Genomic DNA, 27,600 nt, shown 5'->3' with positions numbered 1-27,600 from the left:
GTATAATGAAGTCCTACCAACAAACCTACCAAGCCCTAGATGGTGACCAAAATAGCTTTGCCGAAACCCAGGATCGAACTAGGGTCCTTTAGATCTTCAGTCTAACGCTCTCCCAGCTGAGCTATTTCGGCACGTTTTGCAATGGAAAGTGCTCAAAAATTGCATTCTAATGACCAGTCAGGTCTACAGCTGGCCAAACTGCACTACAGCTGCCATTCTGAGACACTGGATCAATGTGAAGTGAACTTTTAAGCTTTGGATTTAACAGTGAACTGTGATGAACTTTGCTCTCTTAAATGTTGTCCCACCCAAAGTAAGACAGAAAAAAAGTGAAAGTGTAACGTGTCGAGAAACCCAGGGCGGATTTGGTGAGATTGGCATGTCTTAGACACCGGGTTTCGCAAAGGAGCTGAGCTGAGAACCAACTGGCGGTGAGTTGGACCGAGGGGCAGGAAAAGATTCTTTACAGAGCTTGTACGGTGGGATTATCTGAAAGAGGCCTCTGTCCCTGATATCCACAAATCCCATATCGTCATCCCACCTGCAGTCTATGGACTTTGCTAAAGATGACAATGAGGTCACAGAACTATCAAGAACAACTGAGCTTGTTAGGTAAAGCCATGGAAGGGCAAGGATCCAAAGGAGACACCTGGACAGGGACTTGAACCCTGGACCCTCAGATTAAAAGTCTGATGCTCTTCCATCTGAGCTACCCAGGTAACAAGAGTCACATGTTTGTCCTCTGGGACACATATTGTCTTTCTTTTCTGTAAAAACGTGATCTCTTATCCTCTCATTTTACTGTAGGTACTGGTGAGGATTTGCAGTTAGATATTATTAAATGGTCATTTCAGACAAGAGCCAAGGGAAGGATTTGATTCTAGGGGAAACATCGCTAGGCTGTATTATGACGTGTGATCACCCAACCTACCAAGCCCTAGGTAAGTCAATGGTATAATGGGTGAGGCCTGGGAGCTTCTGAAGGAGGACCTTCTTCAAATTCCACCTCCACTTGATGGATGTTTGCAAGCTGCACCATCTGTGTTTGTTTTCTCATTTGATGGCAATGATCCACGTAGTTGTAGGCCGTATAATGAAGTCCTACCAGCAAACCTACCAAGCCCTAGATGGTGACCAAAATAGCTTTGCCGAAACCCAGGATCGAACTAGGGTCCTTTAGATCTTCAGTCTAACGCTCTCCCAGCTGAGCTATTTCGGCACGTTTTGCAATGGAAAGTGCTCAAAAATTGCATTCTAATGACCAGTCAGGTCTACAGCTGGCCAAACTGCACTACAGCTGCCATTCTGAGACACTGGATCAATGTGAAGTGAACTTTTAAGCTTTGGATTTAACAGTGAACTGTGATGAACTTTGCTCTCTTAAATGTTGTCCCACCCAAAGTAAGACAGAAAAAAAGTGAAAGTGTAACGTGTCGAGAAACCCAGGGCGGATTTGGTGAGATTGGCATGTCTTAGACACCGGGTTTCGCAAAGGAGCTGAGCTGAGAACCAACTGGCGGTGAGTTGGACCGAGGGGCAGGAAAAGATTCTTTACAGAGCTTGTACGGTGGGATTATCTGAAAGAGGCCTCTGTCCCTGATATCCACAAATCCCATATCGTCATCCCACCTGCAGTCTATGGACTTTGCTAAAGATGACAATGAGGTCACAGAACTATCAAGAACAACTGAGCTTGTTAGGTAAAGCCATGGAAGGGCAAGGATCCAAAGGAGACACCTGGACAGGGACTTGAACCCTGGACCCTCAGATTAAAAGTCTGATGCTCTTCCATCTGAGCTACCCAGGTAACAAGAGTCACGTGTTTGTCCTCTGGGACACATATTGTCTTTCTTTTCTGTAAAAACGTGATCTCTTATCCTCTCATTTTACTGTAGGTACTGGTGAGGATTTGCAGTTAGATATTATTAAATGGTCATTTCAGACAAGAGCCAAGGGAAGGATTTGATTCTAGGGGAAACATCGCTAGGCTGTATTATGACGTGTGATCACCCAACCTACAAAGCCCTAGGTAAGTCAATGGTATAATGGGTGAGGCCTGGGAGCTTCTGAAGGAGGACCTTCTTCAAATTCCACCTCCACTTGATGGACGTTTGCAAGCTGCACCATCTGTGTTTGTTTTCTCATTTGATGGCAATGATCCACGTAGTTGTAGGCCGTATAATGAAGTCCTACCAACAAACCTACCAAGCCCTAGATGGTGACCAAAATAGCTTTGCCGAAACCCAGGATCGAACTAGGGTCCTTTAGATCTTCAGTCTAACGCTCTCCCAGCTGAGCTATTTCGGCACGTTTTGCAATGGAAAGTGCTCAAAAATTGCATTCTAATGACCAGTCAGGTCTACAGCTGGCCAAACTGCACTACAGCTGCCATTCTGAGACACTGGATCAATGTGAAGTGAACTTTTAAGCTTTGGATTTAACAGTGAACTGTGATGAACTTTGCTCTCTTAAATGTTGTCCCACCCAAAGTAAGACAGAAAAAAAGTGAAAGTGTAACGTGTCGAGAAACCCAGGGCGGATTTGGTGAGATTGGCATGTCTTAGACACCGGGTTTCGCAAAGGAGCTGAGCTGAGAACCAACTGGCGGTGAGTTGGACCGAGGGGCAGGAAAAGATTCTTTACAGAGCTTGTACGGTGGGATTATCTGAAAGAGGCCTCTGTCCCTGATATCCACAAATCCCATATCGTCATCCCACCTGCAGTCTATGGACTTTGCTAAAGATGACAATGAGGTCACAGAACTATCAAGAACAACTGAGCTTGTTAGGTAAAGCCATGGAAGGGCAAGGATCCAAAGGAGACACCTGGACAGGGACTTGAACCCTGGACCCTCAGATTAAAAGTCTGATGCTCTTCCATCTGAGCTACCCAGGTAACAAGAGTCACGTGTTTGTCCTCTGGGACACATATTGTCTTTCTTTTCTGTAAAAACGTGATCTCTTATCCTCTCATTTTACTGTAGGTACTGGTGAGGATTTGCAGTTAGATATTATTAAATGGTCATTTCAGACAAGAGCCAAGGGAAGGATTTGATTCTAGGGGAAACATCGCTAGGCTGTATTATGACGTGTGATCACCCAACCTACAAAGCCCTAGGTAAGTCAATGGTATAATGGGTGAGGCCTGGGAGCTTCTGAAGGAGGACCTTCTTCAAATTCCACCTCCACTTGATGGACGTTTGCAAGCTGCACCATCTGTGTTTGTTTTCTCATTTGATGGCAATGATCCACGTAGTTGTAGGCCGTATAATGAAGTCCTACCAACAAACCTACCAAGCCCTAGATGGTGACCAAAATAGCTTTGCCGAAACCCAGGATCGAACTAGGGTCCTTTAGATCTTCAGTCTAACGCTCTCCCAGCTGAGCTATTTCGGCACGTTTTGCAATGGAAAGTGCTCAAAAATTGCATTCTAATGACCAGTCAGGTCTACAGCTGGCCAAACTGCACTACAGCTGCCATTCTGAGACACTGGATCAATGTGAAGTGAACTTTTAAGCTTTGGATTTAACAGTGAACTGTGATGAACTTTGCTCTCTTAAATGTTGTCCCACCCAAAGTAAGACAGAAAAAAAGTGAAAGTGTAACGTGTCGAGAAACCCAGGGCGGATTTGGTGAGATTGGCATGTCTTAGACACCGGGTTTCGCAAAGGAGCTGAGCTGAGAACCAACTGGCGGTGAGTTGGACCGAGGGGCAGGAAAAGATTCTTTACAGAGCTTGTACGGTGGGATTATCTGAAAGAGGCCTCTGTCCCTGATATCCACAAATCCCATATCGTCATCCCACCTGCAGTCTATGGACTTTGCTAAAGATGACAATGAGGTCACAGAACTATCAAGAACAACTGAGCTTGTTAGGTAAAGCCATGGAAGGGCAAGGATCCAAAGGAGACACCTGGACAGGGACTTGAACCCTGGACCCTCAGATTAAAAGTCTGATGCTCTTCCATCTGAGCTACCCAGGTAACAAGAGTCACGTGTTTGTCCTCTGGGACACATATTGTCTTTCTTTTCTGTAAAAACGTGATCTCTTATCCTCTCATTTTACTGTAGGTACTGGTGAGGATTTGCAGTTAGATATTATTAAATGGTCATTTCAGACAAGAGCCAAGGGAAGGATTTGATTCTAGGGGAAACATCGCTAGACTGTATTATGACGTGTGATCACCCAACCTACAAAGCCCTAGGTAAGTCAATGGTATAATGGGTGAGGCCTGGGAGCTTCTGAAGGAGGACCTTCTTCAAATTCCACCTCCACTTGATGGACGTTTGCAAGCTGCACCATCTGTGTTTGTTTTCTCATTTGATGGCAATGATCCACGTAGTTGTAGGCCGTATAATGAAGTCCTACCAACAAACCTACCAAGCCCTAGATGGTGACCAAAATAGCTTTGCCGAAACCCAGGATCGAACTAGGGTCCTTTAGATCTTCAGTCTAACGCTCTCCCAGCTGAGCTATTTCGGCACGTTTTGCAATGGAAAGTGCTCAAAAATTGCATTCTAATGACCAGTCAGGTCTACAGCTGGCCAAACTGCACTACAGCTGCCATTCTGAGACACTGGATCAATGTGAAGTGAACTTTTAAGCTTTGGATTTAACAGTGAACTGTGATGAACTTTGCTCTCTTAAAGAGCAAAGTTGCTCTCTTAAAGTAAGACAGAAAAAAAGTGAAAGTGTAACGTGTCGAGAAACCCAGGGCGGATTTGGTGAGATTGGCATGTCTTAGACACCGGGTTTCGCAAAGGAGCTGAGCTGAGAACCAACTGGCGGTGAGTTGGACCGAGGGGCAGGAATAATTCTTTACAGAGCTTGTACGGTGGGATTATCTGAAAGAGGCCTCTGTCCCTGATATCCACAAATCCCATATCGTCATCCCACCTGCAGTCTATGGACTTTGCTAAAGATGACAATGAGGTCACAGAACTATCAAGAACAACTGAGCTTGTTAGGTAAAGCCATGGAAGGGCAAGGATCCAAAGGAGACACCTGGACAGGGACTTGAACCCTGGACCCTCAGATTAAAAGTCTGATGCTCTTCCATCTGAGCTACCCAGGTAACAAGAGTCACGTGTTTGTCCTCTGGGACACATATTGTCTTTCTTTTCTGTAAAAACGTGATCTCTTATCCTCTCATTTTACTGTAGGTACTGGTGAGGATTTGCAGTTAGATATTATTAAATGGTCATTTCAGACAAGAGCCAAGGGAAGGATTTGATTCTAGGGGAAACATCGCTAGGCTGTATTATGACGTGTGATCACCCAACCTACCAAGCCCTAGGTAAGTCAATGGTATAATGGGTGAGGCCTGGGAGCTTCTGAAGGAGGACCTTCTTCAAATTCCACCTCCACTTGATGGACGTTTGCAAGCTGCACCATCTGTGTTTGTTTTCTCATTTGATGGCAATGATCCACGTAGTTGTAGGCCGTATAATGAAGTCCTACCAACAAACCTACCAAGCCCTAGATGGTGACCAAAATAGCTTTGCCGAAACCCAGGATCGAACTAGGGTCCTTTAGATCTTCAGTCTAACGCTCTCCCAGCTGAGCTATTTCGGCACGTTTTGCAATGGAAAGTGCTCAAAAATTGCATTCTAATCACCAGTCAGGTCTACAGCTGGCCAAACTGCACTACAGCTGCCATTCTGAGACACTGGATCAATGTGAAGTGAACTTTTAAGCTTTGGATTTAACAGTGAACTGTGATGAACTTTGCTCTCTTAAAGAGCAAAGTTGCTCTCTTAAAGTAAGACAGAAAAAAAGTGAAAGTGTAACGTGTCGAGAAACCCAGGGCGGATTTGGTGAGATTGGCATGTCTTAGACACCGGGTTTCGCAAAGGAGCTGAGCTGAGAACCAACTGGCGGTGAGTTGGACCGAGGGGCAGGAATAATTCTTTACAGAGCTTGTACGGTGGGATTATCTGAAAGAGGCCTCTGTCCCTGATATCCACAAATCCCATATCGTCATCCCACCTGCAGTCTATGGACTTTGCTAAAGATGACAATGAGGTCACAGAACTATCAAGAACAACTGAGCTTGTTAGGTAAAGCCATGGAAGGGCAAGGATCCAAAGGAGACACCTGGACAGGGACTTGAACCCTGGACCCTCAGATTAAAAGTCTGATGCTCTTCCATCTGAGCTACCCAGGTAACAAGAGTCACGTGTTTGTCCTCTGGGACACATATTGTCTTTCTTTTCTGTAAAAACGTGATCTCTTATCCTCTCATTTTACTGTAGGTACTGGTGAGGATTTGCAGTTAGATATTATTAAATGGTCATTTCAGACAAGAGCCAAGGGAAGGATTTGATTCTAGGGGAAACATCGCTAGGCTGTATTATGACGTGTGATCACCCAACCTACCAAGCCCTAGGTAAGTCAATGGTATAATGGGTGAGGCCTGGGAGCTTCTGAAGGAGGACCTTCTTCAAATTCCACCTCCACTTGATGGACGTTTGCAAGCTGCACCATCTGTGTTTGTTTTCTCATTTGATGGCAATGATCCACGTAGTTGTAGGCCGTATAATGAAGTCCTACCAACAAACCTACCAAGCCCTAGATGGTGACCAAAATAGCTTTGCCGAAACCCAGGATCGAACTAGGGTCCTTTAGATCTTCAGTCTAACGCTCTCCCAGCTGAGCTATTTCGGCACGTTTTGCAATGGAAAGTGCTCAAAAATTGCATTCTAATGACCAGTCAGGTCTACAGCTGGCCAAACTGCACTACAGCTGCCATTCTGAGACACTGGATCAATGTGAAGTGAACTTTTAAGCTTTGGATTTAACAGTGAACTGTGATGAACTTTGCTCTCTTAAAGAGCAAAGTTGCTCTCTTAAAGTAAGACAGAAAAAAAGTGAAAGTGTAACGTGTCGAGAAACCCAGGGCGGATTTGGTGAGATTGGCATGTCTTAGACACCGGGTTTCGCAAAGGAGCTGAGCTGAGAACCAACTGGCGGTGAGTTGGACCGAGGGGCAGGAAAAGATTCTTTACAGAGCTTGTACGGTGGGATTATCTGAAAGAGGCCTCTGTCCCTGATATCCACAAATCCCATATCGTCATCCCACCTGCAGTCTATGGACTTTGCTAAAGATGACAATGAGGTCACAGAACTATCAAGAACAACTGAGCTTGTTAGGTAAAGCCATGGAAGGGCAAGGATCCAAAGGAGACACCTGGACAGGGACTTGAACCCTGGACCCTCAGATTAAAAGTCTGATGCTCTTCCATCTGAGCTACCCAGGTAACAAGAGTCACGTGTTTGTCCTCTGGGACACATATTGTCTTTCTTTTCTGTAAAAACGTGATCTCTTATCCTCTCATTTTACTGTAGGTACTGGTGAGGATTTGCAGTTAGATATTATTAAATGGTCATTTCAGACAAGAGCCAAGGGAAGGATTTGATTCTAGGGGAAACATCGCTAGGCTGTATTATGACGTGTGATCACCCAACCTACCAAGCCCTAGGTAAGTCAATGGTATAATGGGTGAGGCCTGGGAGCTTCTGAAGGAGGACCTTCTTCAAATTCCACCTCCACTTGATGGACGTTTGCAAGCTGCACCATCTGTGTTTGTTTTCTCATTTGATGGCAATGATCCACGTAGTTGTAGGCCGTATAATGAAGTCCTACCAACAAACCTACCAAGCCCTAGATGGTGACCAAAATAGCTTTGCCGAAACCCAGGATCGAACTAGGGTCCTTTAGATCTTCAGTCTAACGCTCTCCCAGCTGAGCTATTTCGGCACGTTTTGCAATGGAAAGTGCTCAAAAATTGCATTCTAATGACCAGTCAGGTCTACAGCTGGCCAAACTGCACTACAGCTGCCATTCTGAGACACTGGATCAATGTGAAGTGAACTTTTAAGCTTTGGATTTAACAGTGAACTGTGATGAACTTTGCTCTCTTAAATGTTGTCCCACCCAAAGTAAGACAGAAAAAAAGTGAAAGTGTAACGTGTCGAGAAACCCAGGGCGGATTTGGTGAGATTGGCATGTCTTAGACACCGGGTTTCGCAAAGGAGCTGAGCTGAGAACCAACTGGCGGTGAGTTGGACCGAGGGGCAGGAATAATTCTTTACAGAGCTTGTACGGTGGGATTATCTGAAAGAGGCCTCTGTCCCTGATATCCACAAATCCCATATCGTCATCCCACCTGCAGTCTATGGACTTTGCTAAAGATGACAATGAGGTCACAGAACTATCAAGAACAACTGAGCTTGTTAGGTAAAGCCATGGAAGGGCAAGGATCCAAAGGAGACACCTGGACAGGGACTTGAACCCTGGACCCTCAGATTAAAAGTCTGATGCTCTTCCATCTGAGCTACCCAGGTAACAAGAGTCACGTGTTTGTCCTCTGGGACACATATTGTCTTTCTTTTCTGTAAAAACGTGATCTCTTATCCTCTCATTTTACTGTAGGTACTGGTGAGGATTTGCAGTTAGATATTATTAAATGGTCATTTCAGACAAGAGCCAAGGGAAGGATTTGATTCTAGGGGAAACATCGCTAGGCTGTATTATGACGTGTGATCACCCAACCTACCAAGCCCTAGGTAAGTCAATGGTATAATGGGTGAGGCCTGGGAGCTTCTGAAGGAGGACCTTCTTCAAATTCCACCTCCACTTGATGGACGTTTGCAAGCTGCACCATCTGTGTTTGTTTTCTCATTTGATGGCAATGATCCACGTAGTTGTAGGCCGTATAATGAAGTCCTACCAACAAACCTACCAAGCCCTAGATGGTGACCAAAATAGCTTTGCCGAAACCCAGGATCGAACTAGGGTCCTTTAGATCTTCAGTCTAACGCTCTCCCAGCTGAGCTATTTCGGCACGTTTTGCAATGGAAAGTGCTCAAAAATTGCATTCTAATCACCAGTCAGGTCTACAGCTGGCCAAACTGCACTACAGCTGCCATTCTGAGACACTGGATCAATGTGAAGTGAACTTTTAAGCTTTGGATTTAACAGTGAACTGTGATGAACTTTGCTCTCTTAAAGAGCAAAGTTGCTCTCTTAAAGTAAGACAGAAAAAAAGTGAAAGTGTAACGTGTCGAGAAACCCAGGGCGGATTTGGTGAGATTGGCATGTCTTAGACACCGGGTTTCGCAAAGGAGCTGAGCTGAGAACCAACTGGCGGTGAGTTGGACCGAGGGGCAGGAATAATTCTTTACAGAGCTTGTACGGTGGGATTATCTGAAAGAGGCCTCTGTCCCTGATATCCACAAATCCCATATCGTCATCCCACCTGCAGTCTATGGACTTTGCTAAAGATGACAATGAGGTCACAGAACTATCAAGAACAACTGAGCTTGTTAGGTAAAGCCATGGAAGGGCAAGGATCCAAAGGAGACACCTGGACAGGGACTTGAACCCTGGACCCTCAGATTAAAAGTCTGATGCTCTTCCATCTGAGCTACCCAGGTAACAAGAGTCACGTGTTTGTCCTCTGGGACACATATTGTCTTTCTTTTCTGTAAAAACGTGATCTCTTATCCTCTCATTTTACTGTAGGTACTGGTGAGGATTTGCAGTTAGATATTATTAAATGGTCATTTCAGACAAGAGCCAAGGGAAGGATTTGATTCTAGGGGAAACATCGCTAGGCTGTATTATGACGTGTGATCACCCAACCTACCAAGCCCTAGGTAAGTCAATGGTATAATGGGTGAGGCCTGGGAGCTTCTGAAGGAGGACCTTCTTCAAATTCCACCTCCACTTGATGGACGTTTGCAAGCTGCACCATCTGTGTTTGTTTTCTCATTTGATGGCAATGATCCACGTAGTTGTAGGCCGTATAATGAAGTCCTACCAACAAACCTACCAAGCCCTAGATGGTGACCAAAATAGCTTTGCCGAAACCCAGGATCGAACTAGGGTCCTTTAGATCTTCAGTCTAACGCTCTCCCAGCTGAGCTATTTCGGCACGTTTTGCAATGGAAAGTGCTCAAAAATTGCATTCTAATGACCAGTCAGGTCTACAGCTGGCCAAACTGCACTACAGCTGCCATTCTGAGACACTGGATCAATGTGAAGTGAACTTTTAAGCTTTGGATTTAACAGTGAACTGTGATGAACTTTGCTCTCTTAAATGTTGTCCCACCCAAAGTAAGACAGAAAAAAAGTGAAAGTGTAACGTGTCGAGAAACCCAGGGCGGATTTGGTGAGATTGGCATGTCTTAGACACCGGGTTTCGCAAAGGAGCTGAGCTGAGAACCAACTGGCGGTGAGTTGGACCGAGGGGCAGGAATAATTCTTTACAGAGCTTGTACGGTGGGATTATCTGAAAGAGGCCTCTGTCCCTGATATCCACAAATCCCATATCGTCATCCCACCTGCAGTCTATGGACTTTGCTAAAGATGACAATGAGGTCACAGAACTATCAAGAACAACTGAGCTTGTTAGGTAAAGCCATGGAAGGGCAAGGATCCAAAGGAGACACCTGGACAGGGACTTGAACCCTGGACCCTCAGATTAAAAGTCTGATGCTCTTCCATCTGAGCTACCCAGGTAACAAGAGTCACGTGTTTGTCCTCTGGGACACATATTGTCTTTCTTTTCTGTAAAAACGTGATCTCTTATCCTCTCATTTTACTGTAGGTACTGGTGAGGATTTGCAGTTAGATATTATTAAATGGTCATTTCAGACAAGAGCCAAGGGAAGGATTTGATTCTAGGGGAAACATCGCTAGGCTGTATTATGACGTGTGATCACCCAACCTACCAAGCCCTAGGTAAGTCAATGGTATAATGGGTGAGGCCTGGGAGCTTCTGAAGGAGGACCTTCTTCAAATTCCACCTCCACTTGATGGACGTTTGCAAGCTGCACCATCTGTGTTTGTTTTCTCATTTGATGGCAATGATCCACGTAGTTGTAGGCCGTATAATGAAGTCCTACCAACAAACCTACCAAGCCCTAGATGGTGACCAAAATAGCTTTGCCGAAACCCAGGATCGAACTAGGGTCCTTTAGATCTTCAGTCTAACGCTCTCCCAGCTGAGCTATTTCGGCACGTTTTGCAATGGAAAGTGCTCAAAAATTGCATTCTAATCACCAGTCAGGTCTACAGCTGGCCAAACTGCACTACAGCTGCCATTCTGAGACACTGGATCAATGTGAAGTGAACTTTTAAGCTTTGGATTTAACAGTGAACTGTGATGAACTTTGCTCTCTTAAAGAGCAAAGTTGCTCTCTTAAAGTAAGACAGAAAAAAAGTGAAAGTGTAACGTGTCGAGAAACCCAGGGCGGATTTGGTGAGATTGGCATGTCTTAGACACCGGGTTTCGCAAAGGAGCTGAGCTGAGAACCAACTGGCGGTGAGTTGGACCGAGGGGCAGGAATAATTCTTTACAGAGCTTGTACGGTGGGATTATCTGAAAGAGGCCTCTGTCCCTGATATCCACAAATCCCATATCGTCATCCCACCTGCAGTCTATGGACTTTGCTAAAGATGACAATGAGGTCACAGAACTATCAAGAACAACTGAGCTTGTTAGGTAAAGCCATGGAAGGGCAAGGATCCAAAGGAGACACCTGGACAGGGACTTGAACCCTGGACCCTCAGATTAAAAGTCTGATGCTCTTCCATCTGAGCTACCCAGGTAACAAGAGTCACGTGTTTGTCCTCTGGGACACATATTGTCTTTCTTTTCTGTAAAAACGTGATCTCTTATCCTCTCATTTTACTGTAGGTACTGGTGAGGATTTGCAGTTAGATATTATTAAATGGTCATTTCAGACAAGAGCCAAGGGAAGGATTTGATTCTAGGGGAAACATCGCTAGGCTGTATTATGACGTGTGATCACCCAACCTACCAAGCCCTAGGTAAGTCAATGGTATAATGGGTGAGGCCTGGGAGCTTCTGAAGGAGGACCTTCTTCAAATTCCACCTCCACTTGATGGACGTTTGCAAGCTGCACCATCTGTGTTTGTTTTCTCATTTGATGGCAATGATCCACGTAGTTGTAGGCCGTATAATGAAGTCCTACCAACAAACCTACCAAGCCCTAGATGGTGACCAAAATAGCTTTGCCGAAACCCAGGATCGAACTAGGGTCCTTTAGATCTTCAGTCTAACGCTCTCCCAGCTGAGCTATTTCGGCACGTTTTGCAATGGAAAGTGCTCAAAAATTGCATTCTAATCACCAGTCAGGTCTACAGCTGGCCAAACTGCACTACAGCTGCCATTCTGAGACACTGGATCAATGTGAAGTGAACTTTTAAGCTTTGGATTTAACAGTGAACTGTGATGAACTTTGCTCTCTTAAATCGTTTAAAAAATTTAAAACAGAATTTAATCTGGAAAATATGGATCTGGACATCATTTTTACAATACAGAAATAAAGAGCGCCTCCTCCCCAGGGCAAGGATGTCTGCCTACCAAAACCGTGTCTAACTCTACAAAGGACTACAAAAACAAAATGGCAACAACAAGTTGAAAATTGGACTGTCAGAGTGTGATTGGCTCTCAATGTATATCACACAACAAACATCAACTAGTTCCAAAAGGTAGAGGGAATTTGAGTGGAAAACTCCAATTAGATTATTTTGTAAATGGTAAATGGCCTGTATTTGTATAGCGCTTTTCTAGTCCCTAAGGACCCCAAAGCGCTTTACACAACCAGTGTTCCACCCATTCACACACTGGTGATGGCAAGCTACATTGTAGCCACAGCTGCCATGGGGCGCACTGACAGAGGCGAGGCTGCCGGACACTGGCGCCACCGGGCCCTTTGACCACCACCAGTAGGCAACGGTTGAAGTGTCTTTTGGATGAGTACACAACTGCCTTCTTTTTATATCCAAGTTAACAGATGACATCATGATCTATGCCATCCCTAAGGATCCCAGGATCTTCTTACTGGGTTTGTGTAAAGAAATATACTCTAAAACACTTCTTCAGTAAAGACTCAGAGAAGAGAAACACACAGAACTTCTTGCTAGCAAGGGCAATCTCCAGAACTGAGACTCGCACTGAGAAACTGCCCCGGTCTTTATTTATACCTCAGTGGGTGCTTGTGTGTGTGTGTGCGTGTGTGTGTGTGTGTGTGTGGGGTCCTGCTGATCAAAGGGGTATATAACAGCACAAAAGGAACATCCTTGGTCATAAAGAGGGTAGTCTCCCCCTCACCCTAGATGGTTCACCCTAGATAACACAGTGAAGAAGTCCAGCAGTTCATCACAACAAAAGGCACTTAGACTAAAACAGACATAGCTACGTTAAAACAATAAAACAAGGTACGACCTCTTCCCATGCTCCCAGGATGTAGGTGTGCATTCCAGGAATGCAAGCCTTTTGCAGCCTGCTAGAGATCACACATCCTGTCACTACACAATTGATTATACGCCTCTAAGCATACATGGTTAAATATTTCCTAATACAAATAACTGCATGCAGTATTCTACCATATGCGAACTTATATCACTGAAAGATTATACTGACTACTAAGTACAATTTTCCATTGACAGTTTGCTACCTAGAGATTAGATTCTAAAAAAGGACAGATATTAATAGGTTTGTAGCTTAAACCTATTCGCTGGAATGTTCAAGACAATTCAACTGCACAGCAAAGCAAGACACAAGTAGGCAAAGTTCTTTATGTTTCTCGTGCACGGGAGAGAACTGGACAAAGGCCGTTCCTTCGCTTGACCCCAGTTGCTCTCGTCCGTTCCCCCGTAACACTGCTCTTTTATTTAGGTTACATGAATATACATAGGCTCATTAACATATGACGTGTAGGGTCAGAGTGTGACCCCATAAACAACTTCCCTAAACCTGCTGGTCTCATGATCCCAAGGGGTGTGTGATCTATGCCAGAACACTCTGGAGAGGAGTGAACGCACCCCCTCTTCATGCTACACAGAGTTGTTACAGACCTCCTAGGATGAGACATTCTTTCAATCTACAAATGATTATATACTTCTAAGCATATCTAAATATATATTTCTAGGCATAAAGGACAATCCAACAATACAAATCTAACAGATATATTTTTAAAATCCTGTTGCTCGCATCTAAAAAGGCCATAACAAGGAATTGGCTTAAGAAAGATCCTCCCCGGAGCAAGTCCTAGAGATTATAGAGGAAATACATCTGATGGAGAGACTGACTATCTTTCTACGACTAAAAGGTCATCTTTTTCAACAGCATTGGACTAAATGGTATAAATATAAGCAAAGGCTTGAAGATTCTGTCACTTAATTCAGCTTATATCTCTCTATTTGTTTGATGCCTGGAACAGTACCCCAATTTCTTCCTCTTATATTTTTGTTGGGTTCTGTTTGTTTGTTTTTGTTGTTCAAAATTAAAAATTTAAAAAAAAAAAGTTCAGGAGGAGTGCCAACCAGGTGGAAAGCAGCAGAGATGGAGTAACTCTTGAAGTTGGCAGGAAGGCCAACAGTAGAGATGAAGCAACTCTGAAGGCCAGCCATGTGGCAAATAATGAAGGCGAAGAAACCCTGGAGCTCAGCTGATGGGCCAGTGGCAGTAGGGATGAGGAAACTCCAGAGATCGGCACTGAGGTAACATGTCCAATCAGACAGCTTAGCAGGAGGCTGGTAGCTGAGACAATTCATTGGTAGCTGACCAATGAGGCACCTCAGGTGGCAAAGCCGGACATTGACAGGGCAGGAAGCCAGATGCTGAGATGGAGTTCCACTAATGATTTGGTTGCTGGTGATGATGAGGTTGCTGGTGATGACAGCGGATCCTCTGACTATGCTCAGGCGATGATCTCGGTGCTTGGGATACTGAAAACTGTACATTTGTTTCTGTTAAACAAAATAAATGAATGTGTCACCTGACATCCTTTTCAATCCTAATGTCAATTTACATCCCTCCAGCATTTAGAAAATTCTTAAATATAATCCCTAATATTGGTATTGGGATATCTTTGTCAAGTTTAGGTATAGCTCTCAATATTTAAGGATGTATTTGGAAAGCCACTACCAAAAACAAAACTGCCTTCATCTTTTGGATGCTTGGACCCGTTCTTGTCAGGGTCCTGGGTCTCCTGACCCAGCGTTTTAGTTCTTTGTGATTTTAGTATTATTGTACTTGGTGTGAGTCATTCTATGGTTTCTAGTTTCCATCCCTTGCCCTTCTCGTTTCTCTGTGTCCCCTCTGTTCTGTGTAAGTCTGTGTCTGCATGTTTGAGTTCCCCTCTGTGTCTCTCGGTTCTTAGAGTCCTCTGCCTTATGGTTTATGTCTCTGTGTTTCTTAGTTGCTGTCTCCATGGTGTCAAGTTCGCGTCTCTGTGTGATCCTTCCTGTTTTACTTTGAAGGTCCGTGACTTATGTGAATGTGTCCTGCTTTGCTTGTCTCGTCAGTTCTAATTTCCCCCAGCTGTGCTCTCCTTCTGTGTCTCATTCTCCTCATTACTTCCCAGTGTATTTAGACCCTGTGTTTCTCTGAGTCAGTGTTGCGTTGTACCCTCAACAAGCTGTGTGTGTTTTGCCAGTGTTTTGTTTCCAGTTCAGTGTTTTCTGCTTCAGTGTTTTAGTCCACCAGCGTTTTTGTTTGTCTTTTGATGCCTTTAGTTAGTAAGAGGGTTTCCAGCAATAAAGCTGCGCTTTAAGTTGAACTTCTGTGTCTGAGTCCTGCATTTTGGATCCACCACTCCTGCTTGCCCGCCTGCCACACAGCCAACCATGACAGTTCTTCCCTTTTACCAGACAGTTAGGGTCTTTTTCCATTATGATATTTCCTAATTCACGACAGAAATGCACCTGTATATTGACTGTCTAACCCAGCTAAACGAATGGAACTAAAATACTGTATTTAATTATTCATATTATTTGAGAATTATGATCCAGTGATGCATACCTCTGACCAACAGATATCACTTCAAGATAAAGAAATGACTCTGTCAGTCAGAGTGGGCTTGTCTCTGATTTTAGGTTTCCAACTGTACAACTGTAAACACCTTGGCTGTCTGATGCAGCCAAGGTGTTTGATTGATGCAATGGTATCGAGAGGCCTCACACTTCTTCCATTAAAGGTGTGAGTGAGTATGAGTATTGAATCCCCTAGCTGCTCCATTGTTACACAGAGGGAGTTCTGCTTTTCCCCAATGTGTGTTGTATGTGCAACCAGATGTGTTACTTGGTAATAATATCTGGTTTACATGGGAAATGTTTTCAACAAAGTTATACATTAGAACAAAAAAGAATATCTAACAACAAATAGAACATGAAATGCTGCCATAATCACTGTGTAAGAGTCAGGGTCACAATGTGAACAAAAAATAGAACTTCAAATTATCTACTTACTGAGGCGTCTTTTGAAAAAATCTTGAAAATTTTACAGCTGGGATAAGGTGCAGCATTGATGTGCAGCACACGATGATGCATACTATGTCCACATAGTGGACACTGGTTGCACACAGATGTTTTGCTTTGGCAGTAACTTAAACAACAAAGTTAAATCAACACAAGTTATTCATATTCGATAAACCTGTGTATTTTGTGTTGATACAATGTGACTGAAACATGTTTAGATGAAGTAATTGGAGCTCTTGGAATATTTTAATCCTTCACAATTGTCTCAATTTATTCCAACACTATTCATAACCTTTACCCCATTACTACGTGGTCACTTGAAAACTACATTTTATCTTTATATTACACAATGTTCAACAAAGTATGGAGTCTGGTTAACATAAAAGTTTAATGGATTTATAACAAATTCCACTCCATCCATTGATCTTATCTTTATCAGGGCTGAGGGGGGCCTGGGGCCTATCCCAGATGTGATAGGGTGAGACCCAGGGTACATCATGGACACGTCACAGGCCTATTGCAGGGCTAACACAGAGAGAACTTTCACCAATTACCCTAATTGGTGAAAATAACTGCATAACTTTTAACTGTGGGAGGAAACCAGAGTACCCAGAGAGAACCCACTGCAAACTACCTCGATTGTGGATTGTCAATCCAGACTTAACAAAAGTAGGAATTTCCTTTTTTTGAGTGCAGTGGTTCTCTAAGACTTTGCATGCTCTCACTGTGCCAATAAGAATTTGTTCTGGGCCCTACATTTACCTTGTACAATCCAAAGACATATGTTAGGTTCATTAGTGATGTGATGTACACAAATGTTTAAAATGTGGCTTGTAGCACTTGAAGATGTCAGTATGAGCTGTATGAATGTCATTCTCTTCCAGAAAATTGCTGAAAATCAAACTAATTATTATTATTATTGTTATTATTATGTTAATGGTCAGTTAAATAGCATAGGGGTTTGTTAATTAGTTTAATCTTTCTTTGGTGGTAATGAAATTAACAACAGGTCTACTAGCGGGCAAACAATAAAGCAACTACCAAACGTTTTTTTTTTCTCTTTTCATCTTTCTTACTAGATTTGCATTTGGCTCGGGTCAGTGTCACTACTGGTAGTGTTAGGTAATATCTGCACACAACAGTTGTTCACCTTTTCCAGTATGGCACATCAATACTTGGCATTGACAGAATGCCAGACAGTTTGCTGTGAGATGACAGGAGACAGGTAATTACTCTTGAAAAGCTGGACAGGGCTTTAAACCACCAGCAGGATCAATATCTGTTGGTCCAAGAGGAGAGTGTGTGCAAAAAGGGTGTAGCTATTGCAGTATACAGTGTGTTAAGTGGACGAATTGTACAGGGAGATGGCCACAGACAGGAAGGTTTTCCTATGTCGTTCAGTGGTGCTTTTTGGTACTCTCAGTTTCTCACTGAAAATGCTCCTGTGACTGACCAGCATGGAGTGGGTAGGAGGTATTATCCAACATTGTCTTTATTTTGGACAACATCCGCCTCTCTGACACCACCTTAAGGGAGTCCAGCTCCATCTCTACAACATTACTGGCCTTACAGATCAGTTTATTGAGTCTGTTAGCATCAGCGACCCTCAGCCTGCTCCCCCAGCACACAACGGCATAGAAGATTGCACTGGCCAAATTCAAATTCAAATTTTATTTGTCACATACACAGAACCATACACAGTATGACATGGGGGTGAAATGCTTGTAGCTGTACAATGCCCGACCATTAAATGACAGGAGAAAAGTTTTACAATATTTACAATTTACAGTTTACTACAAAAATTACAAATTAACTTAGGAATTTACAGTAAAGAATGTGCAAATAGCAGAAGAGATTATAAAGATAAGGATTATAAATTATAGGAATTATAGGATTATAGGAAATGTGTGGTGGTGCGTGTGGTGACGTGTGTGAGAGTCCAGTCTTATAGTGACGTGTTTGGGAGAGTCCAGTCCTACACCTGGTTCAGGCCCCGAATAGCCTGGGGGAAGAAGCTCCTCCTCATTCTCTCTGTTTTGGCCTTAAGGGAGCGGAAGCGCTTCCGAGACCTCAACAGTGAGAAGAGTCCATTGTTGGGATGGGAGAGGTCCATCATAATCTTCCTAGCTTTGGACTTGCACCGCTTGGTGTAGATGGACAGCAGGTCAGGGAGCTCTGATTGAATGATGCGTTCTGCCGAGCGCACCACCCTTTGCAGATCTCATCTGTCCTGCTTGGTGCTGTTCCCAAACCAGGTGCAGATGTTTGCCGTCAGGACGCTCTCGATGGTGCAGGAGTAGAAGTTCTTGAGCACCTTCAGTGGCAGATGGAAGTCTCTAAGTCTTCTGAGGAAGAAGAGATGCTGACGGGCTTTCTTAACCAGGGTGTTGATGTGGCAGGACCATGAGAGGTCCTGAGTGATGTGGACACCCAGGTACCGGAAACTGTCCACTCTCTCCACTGGCGTGCCACTGATGATGAGGGGTTTGTAATTCCTCGCCTGCTTTGTAGTGAAGTCCACGATCAGCTCCTTAGTCTTGCTGATGTTTAGGAGGAGGTTATTCTCCTGGCACCAGGTTTCCAGGTTCCTAATCTCCTCCAGGTAGGCCATCTCGATGTTGTCGGAGATCAGGCCCACAACAGCAGTGTCGTCAGCAAACTTGACAATGGAGGTGGTGTCGGATGTGGCTACACAGTCATAAGTGTACAGTGAGTACAGCAGGGGGCTTAAAACACAGCCCTGAGGCACTCCAGTGCTCAGTGAGATGGAGGGGGAGACTTGTTTTCCCACCCTCACTGATTGGGGTCTGTCTGTGAGGAAGTTGAGGATCCACTGACACAGTGATGAGCTGAGTCCTAGATCCGTCAACTTGGTGAAAAGCTTAGAGGGAATTATCTACAACAGACTTGTAGAAAATCCTGAGCATTGTTCGGCAGATGTTGAAGGACCTCAGTCGCCTCAAAAAATAGAGACTCTGGCCCTTCCTGTAAAGTGCTGTGGTGTTTTTCGCCCAGTCCAGTTTATTGTCAATGTATACTCCAAGGTATTTGTAGTCCTCCACAATGTCAATATTGACCCCCTGGATTGAAACAGGGGTCGAGTGTTTCCTGGTCTTCCTGAAGTCCACGATCAGTTCCTTGGTCTTTGCCACGTTGAGCTGAAGACAATTCTGCTCCCACCACGTGACAAAGGAGTCGACCACAGCCCGGTACTCTGTCTCATCATCTCTGCTGATGCATCCAACCGCTGCAGAGAAAACTTCTGAAGATGGCAGGTCTCTGTGCAGTGGCTGAAATCTGTCGTGTAGAGGGTGAAGAGGAAGGGAGAGAGGACGGCACCAGAAGGGACCGTCCTCTCTCCCTTCCTCTTCATAAAAGCACATTTAAAAACAACACAGGTTGGCCAAAGTGCTGTACATAGTAAAAAAGTAGATTATTGAATGGATCATGTAAAGGCACTTTACCTCATTCTCACATTTACCCATTCACATGCATTCAGACTCTGGTGTCTGACTAAACAATCAGAAACAGACTTCACTAGGTTAGCTTGAGGGCCTGGTATCTTCTAATGCAGTGGTTCCCAAACTTTTTTCAAGGTCCCCCTTTGTTTTACAAGAAAAATCTTCGCAACCCCCCACCACCTAACAATAGTTTGTCCGTGATTTGTACAGGGGGAACAAGTTATGGCAGGATCAGCCTGATATTATTTGTATCCCACTGTAACTTTACTGTATAAACAGCTAACATCTCCAAAATGTCAGGAGTAGTTAGTCATTACAGGAAGTGTTTGTGAACTAAAAATCAAGAATGTGGGATTCTGTTTTTGCGTGACGCAGGGGAAACTAATTCTGTCGCAGAGACCTACCTTGGCACTTGTGCAGGTGAAGCCAAAGGGAAGATATGCGTCTTCATATTTTCTAGTATTTGGCTTGAAAGGAAGTTTGTTTGGAAACATATTTGGGAATCCTTCATCTCTTGCTTTGCATTTGTGTGGGAGACCCGTCAAAAACCTGTCCATTATCCTGTCCAGTGTCCAAGCATTCTTTTGTTTTTATTCATTCCCCGACCCCCCTGCAATGGCTCTGCGCATCTGTCTCCCAAATCCAAACTGGAAGCTGGTTGCACAGAAGAGGGGCCTGAAAACTGAAGGCTCTCCCTCCCATTCTACTTTTAAATACTCTAGGAACAACAAGTAGGCCTGCAGAGCGAGAGCGAAGTGCTCTAATAGGGTGATATGGTACTACAAGGTCATTAAGATAAGATGGGGCCTGATTATTTAAGACCTTGTATGTGAGGAGCAGGATTTTGAATTCAATTCTGGATTTAACAGGAAGCCAATGAAGGGAAGCCAAAACAGGAGAAATATGCTCTCTCTTTCTAGTCCCTGTAAGTACTCTTGCTGCAGCATTTTGGATTAGCTGAAGGCTTTTCAGGGAGTGTTTTTGGACATCCTGATAATAACGAATTGCAGTAGTCCAGCCTGGAAGTAATAAATGGATGAACTAGTTTTTTAGCATCACTCTGAGACAGGATATTTCTAACTTTAGAGATGTTGCACAAATGGAAGAAAGCAGTCCTACATATTTGTTTAATATGTGTGTTGAAGGACATATCCGGGTCAAAAATGATTTGAAGGTTCATCACAGCGTTACTGGAGGCCAAGGTAATGCCATCCAGAGTAAGAATCTGGTTAGATACCATATTTCTAGGCTTTTCAGGGCCGAGTACAATAACCTCAGTTTTATCTGAATTAAGAAGCAGAAAGTTAGCGGCCATCCAGGTCTTTATGTCTTTAAGACATTCCTGCAGTTTAACTAATTGATGTGTGTTATCTGGCTTCATGGATAGATAGACCTGGGTGTCATCTGCATAGCAGTGAAAATGTATGCTATGTCTTCTAATGATACTGCGTAGGGGAAGCATGTATAGTGTAAACAGAATTGGTCCTAGCACTGAACCCTGTGGAACTCCATAATTAACCTCAGTGTGTGAAGAGGACTCTCCATTTACATGTACAAATTGTAGTCTATTAGATAGATATGATACATACCTACAGCATGTTCTAATCGCTCTAATAGGATATTATGGTCAACAGTATCGAATGCTGCACGCAGTTCGTGGCCTTGTGTGGGAAGAATATGCAGGCAGTTCCTGGAGGATTAAGGAAGTGACACCACTGACTGCCCTCCACAGTCGGCTGACCAATACAATACCTCTGATGCATTATATTTCAGTCCATCTGATGCTGCCAGGTTTCCCCTCAGAGTGTCCAGGAGCTCAGTTATGCCTTATAAATATATATATGCCTTATACCATAAACACTACTCAGTACCATTTTGAGTCACTGGAATGCCATTTCCAGAAAACAGACTACTGTGCCTCATAATTGGCAGAATCCCTCTGTCCTCGCCGATTGACTTACCACTTTCTGTCTCTCTCTTTCCTAAGCGCTGTACCTCTGTTCTGTCTAATGGCAGTTTGCATAATCTTCACATTGATTTAAGAAAAACAGTATTTCTGGGTGGAACCTCGATTGTCTCCAACAGTGTTTAAAGTCAGCCACTCCCCTGGTAGATTTAGTATTCATAACTGTACAAGAAGTATATCATGACCTTGCTGAGGTATTTAGTAAAGATCTCACCCTCTCACTTACACCACCACTGCTGCTTCCATATGATTGCACAATCATTCTGCTACCAGATGCTCCATTCATCTCAAGCCATCTATATAGTTACATAACCAATTCACTAGAATAGAATAGAATAGAATAGAATAGAATCATCATTTAATTTAAAACACATATACAAACAAACAGTACACAGGTCACAGAACAGAAAAATACACATTTTGTTTTACATATTTACATCAAGGACAATAGTTACCAAAAACAGAGTACTGTACAGTTATTAGAATTAAATAAAATTGAATACAGATAAGAGGCAAACCCAGGTTGTAGTGTGAATCGGTTGACAAAATAGTGCAAGTTACAGTGCTGATGTAAACATCTATGTTTGTTGGGAGCAATTTTGATTGTACAGTACACTAGCCGCTGGAATCATCTGTCACTTAAGACAGTAACACTTCTGTCACTGATTTCTGTGGGATAAACAAAATTACTGTTAAAACTAAATATCCTCTGCCTTTTTTGTCCTCTGCTTTTCAGCTCTTTTAGGGTGCGTCACTGTTCACCAAACCTACCACCTGATAAGAATTAAAGAGAGTGATTAACAGAAAGCAGCCTTTTAGACACATCTGGACCACTTTGAATATTGCCATACTTTTTTTGGCTAATGTCTCCCCAGTTTTCTAACCCCTTTTCAATGACATGCTACATGACTTCATTAATCATTTTGTGCCTGTTTACCTTGATGACATTCGTATTTTCTCAAAGTCTGTCCAGGAGCATAAGTCCGATGTCCTTCTGGTTCACCAGTGTCTTTTGGAAATGCCTCTATGTCACGTTGAGACAGTAAAATTCCTAGGGTTCATTGTGAAAAGGGCAGAGGTGTGGACTCGAGTCACATGACTTGGACTCGAGTCAGACTCGAGTCATTAATTTTATGACTTTAGACTTGACTTGAAAAAATGTTCTAAGACTTGTGACTTGACTTGGACTTTTACACCAATGACTTGGGACTTGAATTGGACTTGAACCGGTTTACTTGAAAAGACTTGATATTTTACCCCAAATATAAAATTTAACAGGCATATTATATAGAGATTGAAAATGTGACGTCATTCACGGGTAGAACCGCAAAGGATTCTGGGAACTCGTGGCAAGCGGTACTAGCGCACGCAGGCTTTCAATTAAAATCAGTTATACAGCGATAAAAAGAAACACAAAAATGTCAAGAAGCCGTTGTATTATTAACTGCAATAGCCGGTCGCATGACAGCCACGGGAAGCCGACAGGTAAAGAGATCGGTTGTTATCGGATTACGTCGTTGAAGAGAAATTGTTCAAGCCATGTTTCCGAAGTAACAAAGACGCGACGGATGGCCTGGATTGCAGCCATTCAAAGATCAAATATAACGTCCCAGAACACTCCGGCTCACATGTTAGTCTGCTCCAAGCATTTACACGAAGGTCAGTGTTTTTTAGTAGTTAATACGTCATTTTTCTTAACATAATTGGTGATATAGGTTACAAGCAAGTCTGGCGCTGAACAGAAATTGTCGCGCTATGCTCCTTTATTTATTGTGCATAAATAGTGAATTGTCCTGACACAATATTGCGTTTCGCTTCTGTTATTATGGTACATTGACAAAAACATATACTTTTATTCACAGGATAAAACAGGTTTTTTGTATCACTAATTGCCCAGTACGATTACAGCATACAGTATTATTGTCACTGCTACATTTCTGTGATGGGTACCAGAAATTATTTCCACTACTAATTAATTACCGTTGAGCTCAAAGGTCCTATTAATAAACGGTTAACGAATGTGTATTTATGACGACAATTTGTGAGACTGGTAAACTTATGATACGTACGATGGTCTTTCGTTCTACACGGTGCATTTCAAGGTCCTGTACCCATCCGTCGGTAATCTGTACCTGGGCTTGTTGCAGTGACCTGAAGTTACTAAACTTCATGAGTGTGTGCACTCACTCCAAGAACCGTATGATTATAAATATGCATATAAATATGCTAAGATGATATAGCTGACTTCATCTAACTAGCAAATGTTGTCCAGGCTACGTTGGTGATACAGTTTTTTTTAATGTGTATGATATTTTTGTCATGCGATTTTAAAGCCGGTCCTACAACCGCATCCAAGAATAACATGCAGCTTATCTCAGAACTGTCGGTGAAAATTATTCTTGGAGCTAGGTTTAATTGAGCTGCATTTTAAAGAGGTGCAATTTCACAATTTGTGTATATTTACATTTAGCATATAACTGCAACATTATTTTTTCGTTTGTTTTTTTTTAAAGACTCGAAAGGACTTGAAATTCAAAGTTTCAGACTTGTGACTTGACTCGGACTTTTACACCAGTGACTTGAGACTCGACTCTGACTTGCCTGACATTACTTGAGACTTGACTTGAGACTTGAGGATAAAGACTTGAGACTTACTTGAGACTTGCAAAACAATGACTTGGTCCCACCTCTGGAAAAGGGGAAAAGCGCAGGGCAGATACAGTTAAGGCAAAAGCGATTGTTTATTGGTGATTGGCCAGTACCTCCAGAGAAAGTTGCCTTACCTCTATCCCATCTCACATCTCCAAAGGTCCAATTTAAAGTGAGAATCTTCCAGTGATACAGATTTCTTCTTCTGAGTCTCCCATCTCTTCTTTTTTTCTCCTCTTTTTTGTTCTTAAAGCATAAGCATGTAAGCTTTTAAACTCTCTGATCTTTCAGAGATATGTTTTCCTCCTTTTTCAAATCTGTGAAGGCATGATTACTCCTTTCCCAAGTTGTTGTTGTCTTCCTTTCTGTTTTTTCTTTAGGCCATAAATCCTGCATCCTTTGAAGGTAGGGGTCATGCTCATCATGTCCCCATATCTGAGGTCTTCCATCCTCACCCAGAACTTCTGATAATGTTCCCTGATGAGCTCAGATATTCAGGTTGAGTAGGTTTGACTAACTGAATGAAAGCTGTGGAGCGTCATCATTTCTTTATTCTCAAATATTTACTTCAGGCAGAATAATGATATTAAAATAATGCAGAATTTACTCTGCAGAATACTCTGCAGAATAATCACTGTTCTTATTTATATTCATGTTATAAACATTGGTTTTAACACTTCCTTTCAGATTAAATTACCTTCAGCACAAGAGGTCTATATTCTTTTAAATAATTAATTGGCTCGATTTTAAGTGTTAATCAGTCACTTTAAAAATCTTACCCCCTCCTCGATCTCACTGGACCCCTCTGGAAGAGCATGTAGACCACAGGTGTCGAACTCCAGGCTTCGAGGGCCAGAATCCTACAGGTTTTAGATGTGTCCTTGATCCAACACAGCTGATTTAAATGGCTAAATGACCTCTTTGACATGTATTGAAGTTCTCCAGAGGACTGATAATGAACTAATCATTTGATTCAGGTGTATTGACCCAGGGTGATATCTAAAGCCTGCAGGACACCGGCCCTCGAGGCCTGGAGTTGCCTACCCCTGCTTTAACAAAATCAGCTTGAAGCAGATGGTGAAGCTGTCTCTGCTCAGTTTTATTATCTCATGCTGTAATTGTATTTTGGACTTATTGCCAGAAAGACAGCAGACAGTATGTGTTGGCAGTAAGAAATCACCAAAGCAGGGCTGCACTCTGGGCTGAGTACTTTGTCAACTGCTCTTTACTGTGGTGACAGATTACTGCACTGCCAAATTCAGCACAGATCAGATCAACACGCTTGCTGATGATACAACAATATTAGCACTCATCATCATGGACATGCTTTTCTATAGTGTCTGCAGATGTTGTGCTATCAGTGCTCAGGTGTTAACAAACAATGAAAAAGGTCAACTGTACACTATCACCTTAAAAACAAATTGTTTTTATTAGAAGTGGCCACAAATAGTTATTGCCAGTTCATCTAATTTGGGATGACAATACAAATCATGCATAAACACACATGCAAACTCATCACTACTTGTGATGTCAGCAACGGCCATACGTTTCTCACTTTTAATTGGACAAGTGCATAATGTATTCGTTATTCTAATTAGCTGAGAAATGTTACAGTCATGTGACTGTCATGTTAAAAGTCTCTTAACACACTCCTCATACAGGTATGTAGACAACCTCATACAGGTATGTAGACAACCTAAAGAATGCATTGTTTGTTTGTTTGTTCATGAGAACAGAGAAAGAAATGTTTTTTTGAATGCTGAAAATTGAAACTTGTTCCAGGGCTGTGACAGGGAGTCATGGAGTTATTCAATGTGACTGTTAATACTGTGAGCTTCCTTCTCTGCGATTCACAAAAGAACAAATTATGTGTGTTATTATATGTTGTCCTCAGCTCATTTATGCTTCTTACAATATGTGGAAATCTTCTTGTGATAATTTCTATAATTTACTTTAGATATCTCCACACTCCTACAAACTACCTTATCCTCTCTATGGCTGTGGCTGATCTACTAATTGGTGCTTTAATATTTCCTTTGAGCATGACAGTGTCTCTAAAGCCATGTTTGTATATATACAGTTTACTGTGCAACTTAAGAAGCACAATGGATGTAACAATGGGTGTATCTTCCTTATTAAATTTGTGCTGTATTTCTGTTGATCGATATTATGCTGTTTGCCACCCTCTGATATATAAAACTAAAATAACTGATTGTGTTGCCATGAAGATGGGCCTTGGAAGTTGGGCTGTTGCTATCTTGTGTGGAATTTTTGTCTTCCTGCTGTTTTTTATTTTAGACGAATGTGACACAAGTTGCGTTTTCGCTCTCATTGCCGCATCAGTGGTAGTATATTATATCCCAACAATAGTTTTACTTTTCATGTACACCAAAATTCTTGTTGTTGCACTGAGGCAGGCACGCAGCATCCATAATACAATTTCTCAGAACACAAAGTCTAAAGCAGTTTCCAGTACGGAGAGAAAGGCCACAAAGACATTAACCATAGTTATTGGAATATTTTTAATTTGTTGGGTTCCTCTTTTTCTTAGTTATTCATTTGTTCCTCTGGATAGTTTTATACTTTATGTGCTTCTTGAACCATTTAACTGGTTTGCAATTTCTAACTCAATGCTCAATCCCTTTATTTATGCTTTCTTTTTCACTTGGTTTAGAAGAGCTTTTAAAATGATAATTTCTGGAAAAATATTTCAAGGTGATGTTACTAACATAAAACTACACTGACAGCTATATATATATTATGAATTATATCAATAAGAGTAAATATCACCACAGTTGATCTTCTCTATGTTGTTCATTACAGTTTCAACTATGTAAGTCAACTGTCACTATGCACAGACTGAACTGCCTATGTACAGATTTTATCAGTACACTGTTAATGAGCTTGTTCATGTAATTATCACGTTTCTATAAAATATGAAGATATATTGAATGGCTGTTAAAAGTGAGCATGACACAAATGATCATTCTTCTACTACTACTTCTGTATTGCCCTTATAGAAGACCTTGTTGACAAACAGCATATAATGTTACAATAAACATGTACATAATTGTTATAATAATTCTGTCTCTTTTTTTAAAAAAAATTAAGTGTGTACTGTGTAAATGAAACAAGACAACACAGAGTCCCTAATTAAAGGTGTGAATGACTATTGAATCTGTATTCCTTAAGCTTGTCTGCTTGTACACAGAGCTAACTTTCTCCCAAC

The 27,600-nt window shown here is 42.5% G+C and overlaps 1 protein-coding gene and 23 non-coding genes across 24 annotated transcripts; 1 reads left to right on the top strand and 23 right to left on the bottom strand.

The window, feature by feature from the left end:
- Nucleotides 1-58: 58 nt before the first annotated feature.
- On the bottom strand, nucleotides 59-131 carry trnaf-gaa (transfer RNA phenylalanine (anticodon GAA)). The gene has a single exon. It is a non-coding gene; the product is annotated as a tRNA-Phe (tRNA).
- A 515-nt stretch (nucleotides 132-646) lies between these two features.
- On the bottom strand, nucleotides 647-719 carry trnak-uuu (transfer RNA lysine (anticodon UUU)). The gene has a single exon. It is a non-coding gene; the product is annotated as a tRNA-Lys (tRNA).
- Nucleotides 720-1,146: 427 nt separating this feature from the next.
- trnaf-gaa (transfer RNA phenylalanine (anticodon GAA)) lies at nucleotides 1,147-1,219 on the bottom strand. The gene has a single exon. It is a non-coding gene; the product is annotated as a tRNA-Phe (tRNA).
- A 515-nt stretch (nucleotides 1,220-1,734) lies between these two features.
- trnak-uuu (transfer RNA lysine (anticodon UUU)) lies at nucleotides 1,735-1,807 on the bottom strand. Its single transcript has one exon. It is a non-coding gene; the product is annotated as a tRNA-Lys (tRNA).
- A 427-nt stretch (nucleotides 1,808-2,234) lies between these two features.
- Nucleotides 2,235-2,307, bottom strand: trnaf-gaa (transfer RNA phenylalanine (anticodon GAA)). The gene has a single exon. It is a non-coding gene; the product is annotated as a tRNA-Phe (tRNA).
- Nucleotides 2,308-2,822: 515 nt separating this feature from the next.
- On the bottom strand, nucleotides 2,823-2,895 carry trnak-uuu (transfer RNA lysine (anticodon UUU)). The gene has a single exon. It is a non-coding gene; the product is annotated as a tRNA-Lys (tRNA).
- A 427-nt stretch (nucleotides 2,896-3,322) lies between these two features.
- trnaf-gaa (transfer RNA phenylalanine (anticodon GAA)) lies at nucleotides 3,323-3,395 on the bottom strand. The gene has a single exon. It is a non-coding gene; the product is annotated as a tRNA-Phe (tRNA).
- Nucleotides 3,396-3,910: 515 nt separating this feature from the next.
- trnak-uuu (transfer RNA lysine (anticodon UUU)) lies at nucleotides 3,911-3,983 on the bottom strand. Its single transcript has one exon. It is a non-coding gene; the product is annotated as a tRNA-Lys (tRNA).
- A 427-nt stretch (nucleotides 3,984-4,410) lies between these two features.
- Nucleotides 4,411-4,483, bottom strand: trnaf-gaa (transfer RNA phenylalanine (anticodon GAA)). The gene has a single exon. It is a non-coding gene; the product is annotated as a tRNA-Phe (tRNA).
- Nucleotides 4,484-5,002: 519 nt separating this feature from the next.
- On the bottom strand, nucleotides 5,003-5,075 carry trnak-uuu (transfer RNA lysine (anticodon UUU)). Its single transcript has one exon. It is a non-coding gene; the product is annotated as a tRNA-Lys (tRNA).
- A 427-nt stretch (nucleotides 5,076-5,502) lies between these two features.
- Nucleotides 5,503-5,575, bottom strand: trnaf-gaa (transfer RNA phenylalanine (anticodon GAA)). The gene has a single exon. It is a non-coding gene; the product is annotated as a tRNA-Phe (tRNA).
- Nucleotides 5,576-6,094: 519 nt separating this feature from the next.
- trnak-uuu (transfer RNA lysine (anticodon UUU)) lies at nucleotides 6,095-6,167 on the bottom strand. The gene has a single exon. It is a non-coding gene; the product is annotated as a tRNA-Lys (tRNA).
- A 427-nt stretch (nucleotides 6,168-6,594) lies between these two features.
- Nucleotides 6,595-6,667, bottom strand: trnaf-gaa (transfer RNA phenylalanine (anticodon GAA)). Its single transcript has one exon. It is a non-coding gene; the product is annotated as a tRNA-Phe (tRNA).
- Nucleotides 6,668-7,187: 520 nt separating this feature from the next.
- On the bottom strand, nucleotides 7,188-7,260 carry trnak-uuu (transfer RNA lysine (anticodon UUU)). Its single transcript has one exon. It is a non-coding gene; the product is annotated as a tRNA-Lys (tRNA).
- A 427-nt stretch (nucleotides 7,261-7,687) lies between these two features.
- On the bottom strand, nucleotides 7,688-7,760 carry trnaf-gaa (transfer RNA phenylalanine (anticodon GAA)). The gene has a single exon. It is a non-coding gene; the product is annotated as a tRNA-Phe (tRNA).
- Nucleotides 7,761-8,274: 514 nt separating this feature from the next.
- Nucleotides 8,275-8,347, bottom strand: trnak-uuu (transfer RNA lysine (anticodon UUU)). Its single transcript has one exon. It is a non-coding gene; the product is annotated as a tRNA-Lys (tRNA).
- A 427-nt stretch (nucleotides 8,348-8,774) lies between these two features.
- trnaf-gaa (transfer RNA phenylalanine (anticodon GAA)) lies at nucleotides 8,775-8,847 on the bottom strand. The gene has a single exon. It is a non-coding gene; the product is annotated as a tRNA-Phe (tRNA).
- A 519-nt stretch (nucleotides 8,848-9,366) lies between these two features.
- trnak-uuu (transfer RNA lysine (anticodon UUU)) lies at nucleotides 9,367-9,439 on the bottom strand. Its single transcript has one exon. It is a non-coding gene; the product is annotated as a tRNA-Lys (tRNA).
- Nucleotides 9,440-9,866: 427 nt separating this feature from the next.
- trnaf-gaa (transfer RNA phenylalanine (anticodon GAA)) lies at nucleotides 9,867-9,939 on the bottom strand. Its single transcript has one exon. It is a non-coding gene; the product is annotated as a tRNA-Phe (tRNA).
- A 514-nt stretch (nucleotides 9,940-10,453) lies between these two features.
- Nucleotides 10,454-10,526, bottom strand: trnak-uuu (transfer RNA lysine (anticodon UUU)). Its single transcript has one exon. It is a non-coding gene; the product is annotated as a tRNA-Lys (tRNA).
- A 427-nt stretch (nucleotides 10,527-10,953) lies between these two features.
- Nucleotides 10,954-11,026, bottom strand: trnaf-gaa (transfer RNA phenylalanine (anticodon GAA)). The gene has a single exon. It is a non-coding gene; the product is annotated as a tRNA-Phe (tRNA).
- A 519-nt stretch (nucleotides 11,027-11,545) lies between these two features.
- Nucleotides 11,546-11,618, bottom strand: trnak-uuu (transfer RNA lysine (anticodon UUU)). The gene has a single exon. It is a non-coding gene; the product is annotated as a tRNA-Lys (tRNA).
- A 427-nt stretch (nucleotides 11,619-12,045) lies between these two features.
- trnaf-gaa (transfer RNA phenylalanine (anticodon GAA)) lies at nucleotides 12,046-12,118 on the bottom strand. The gene has a single exon. It is a non-coding gene; the product is annotated as a tRNA-Phe (tRNA).
- Nucleotides 12,119-26,170: 14,052 nt separating this feature from the next.
- On the top strand, nucleotides 26,171-27,115 carry LOC146709268 (trace amine-associated receptor 1-like). Its single transcript, XM_085458031.1, has one exon. The coding sequence runs from the start codon at nucleotides 26,171-26,173 to the stop codon at nucleotides 27,113-27,115; it is 945 nt and encodes a 314-aa protein (XP_085314157.1).
- Nucleotides 27,116-27,600: the final 485 nt, after the last annotated feature.

The sequence above is a fragment of the Copadichromis virginalis genome, linkage group LG5 (assembly GCF_057382275.1).
Source record: "Copadichromis virginalis isolate Kocher_CV1m ecotype Utaka linkage group LG5, C_Virginalis_male_GT1.1, whole genome shotgun sequence".
In the NCBI taxonomy this organism is placed as follows: Eukaryota; Metazoa; Chordata; class Actinopteri; order Cichliformes; family Cichlidae; genus Copadichromis; species Copadichromis virginalis.
This window is presented reverse-complemented; position numbering and strand designations above follow the sequence as displayed.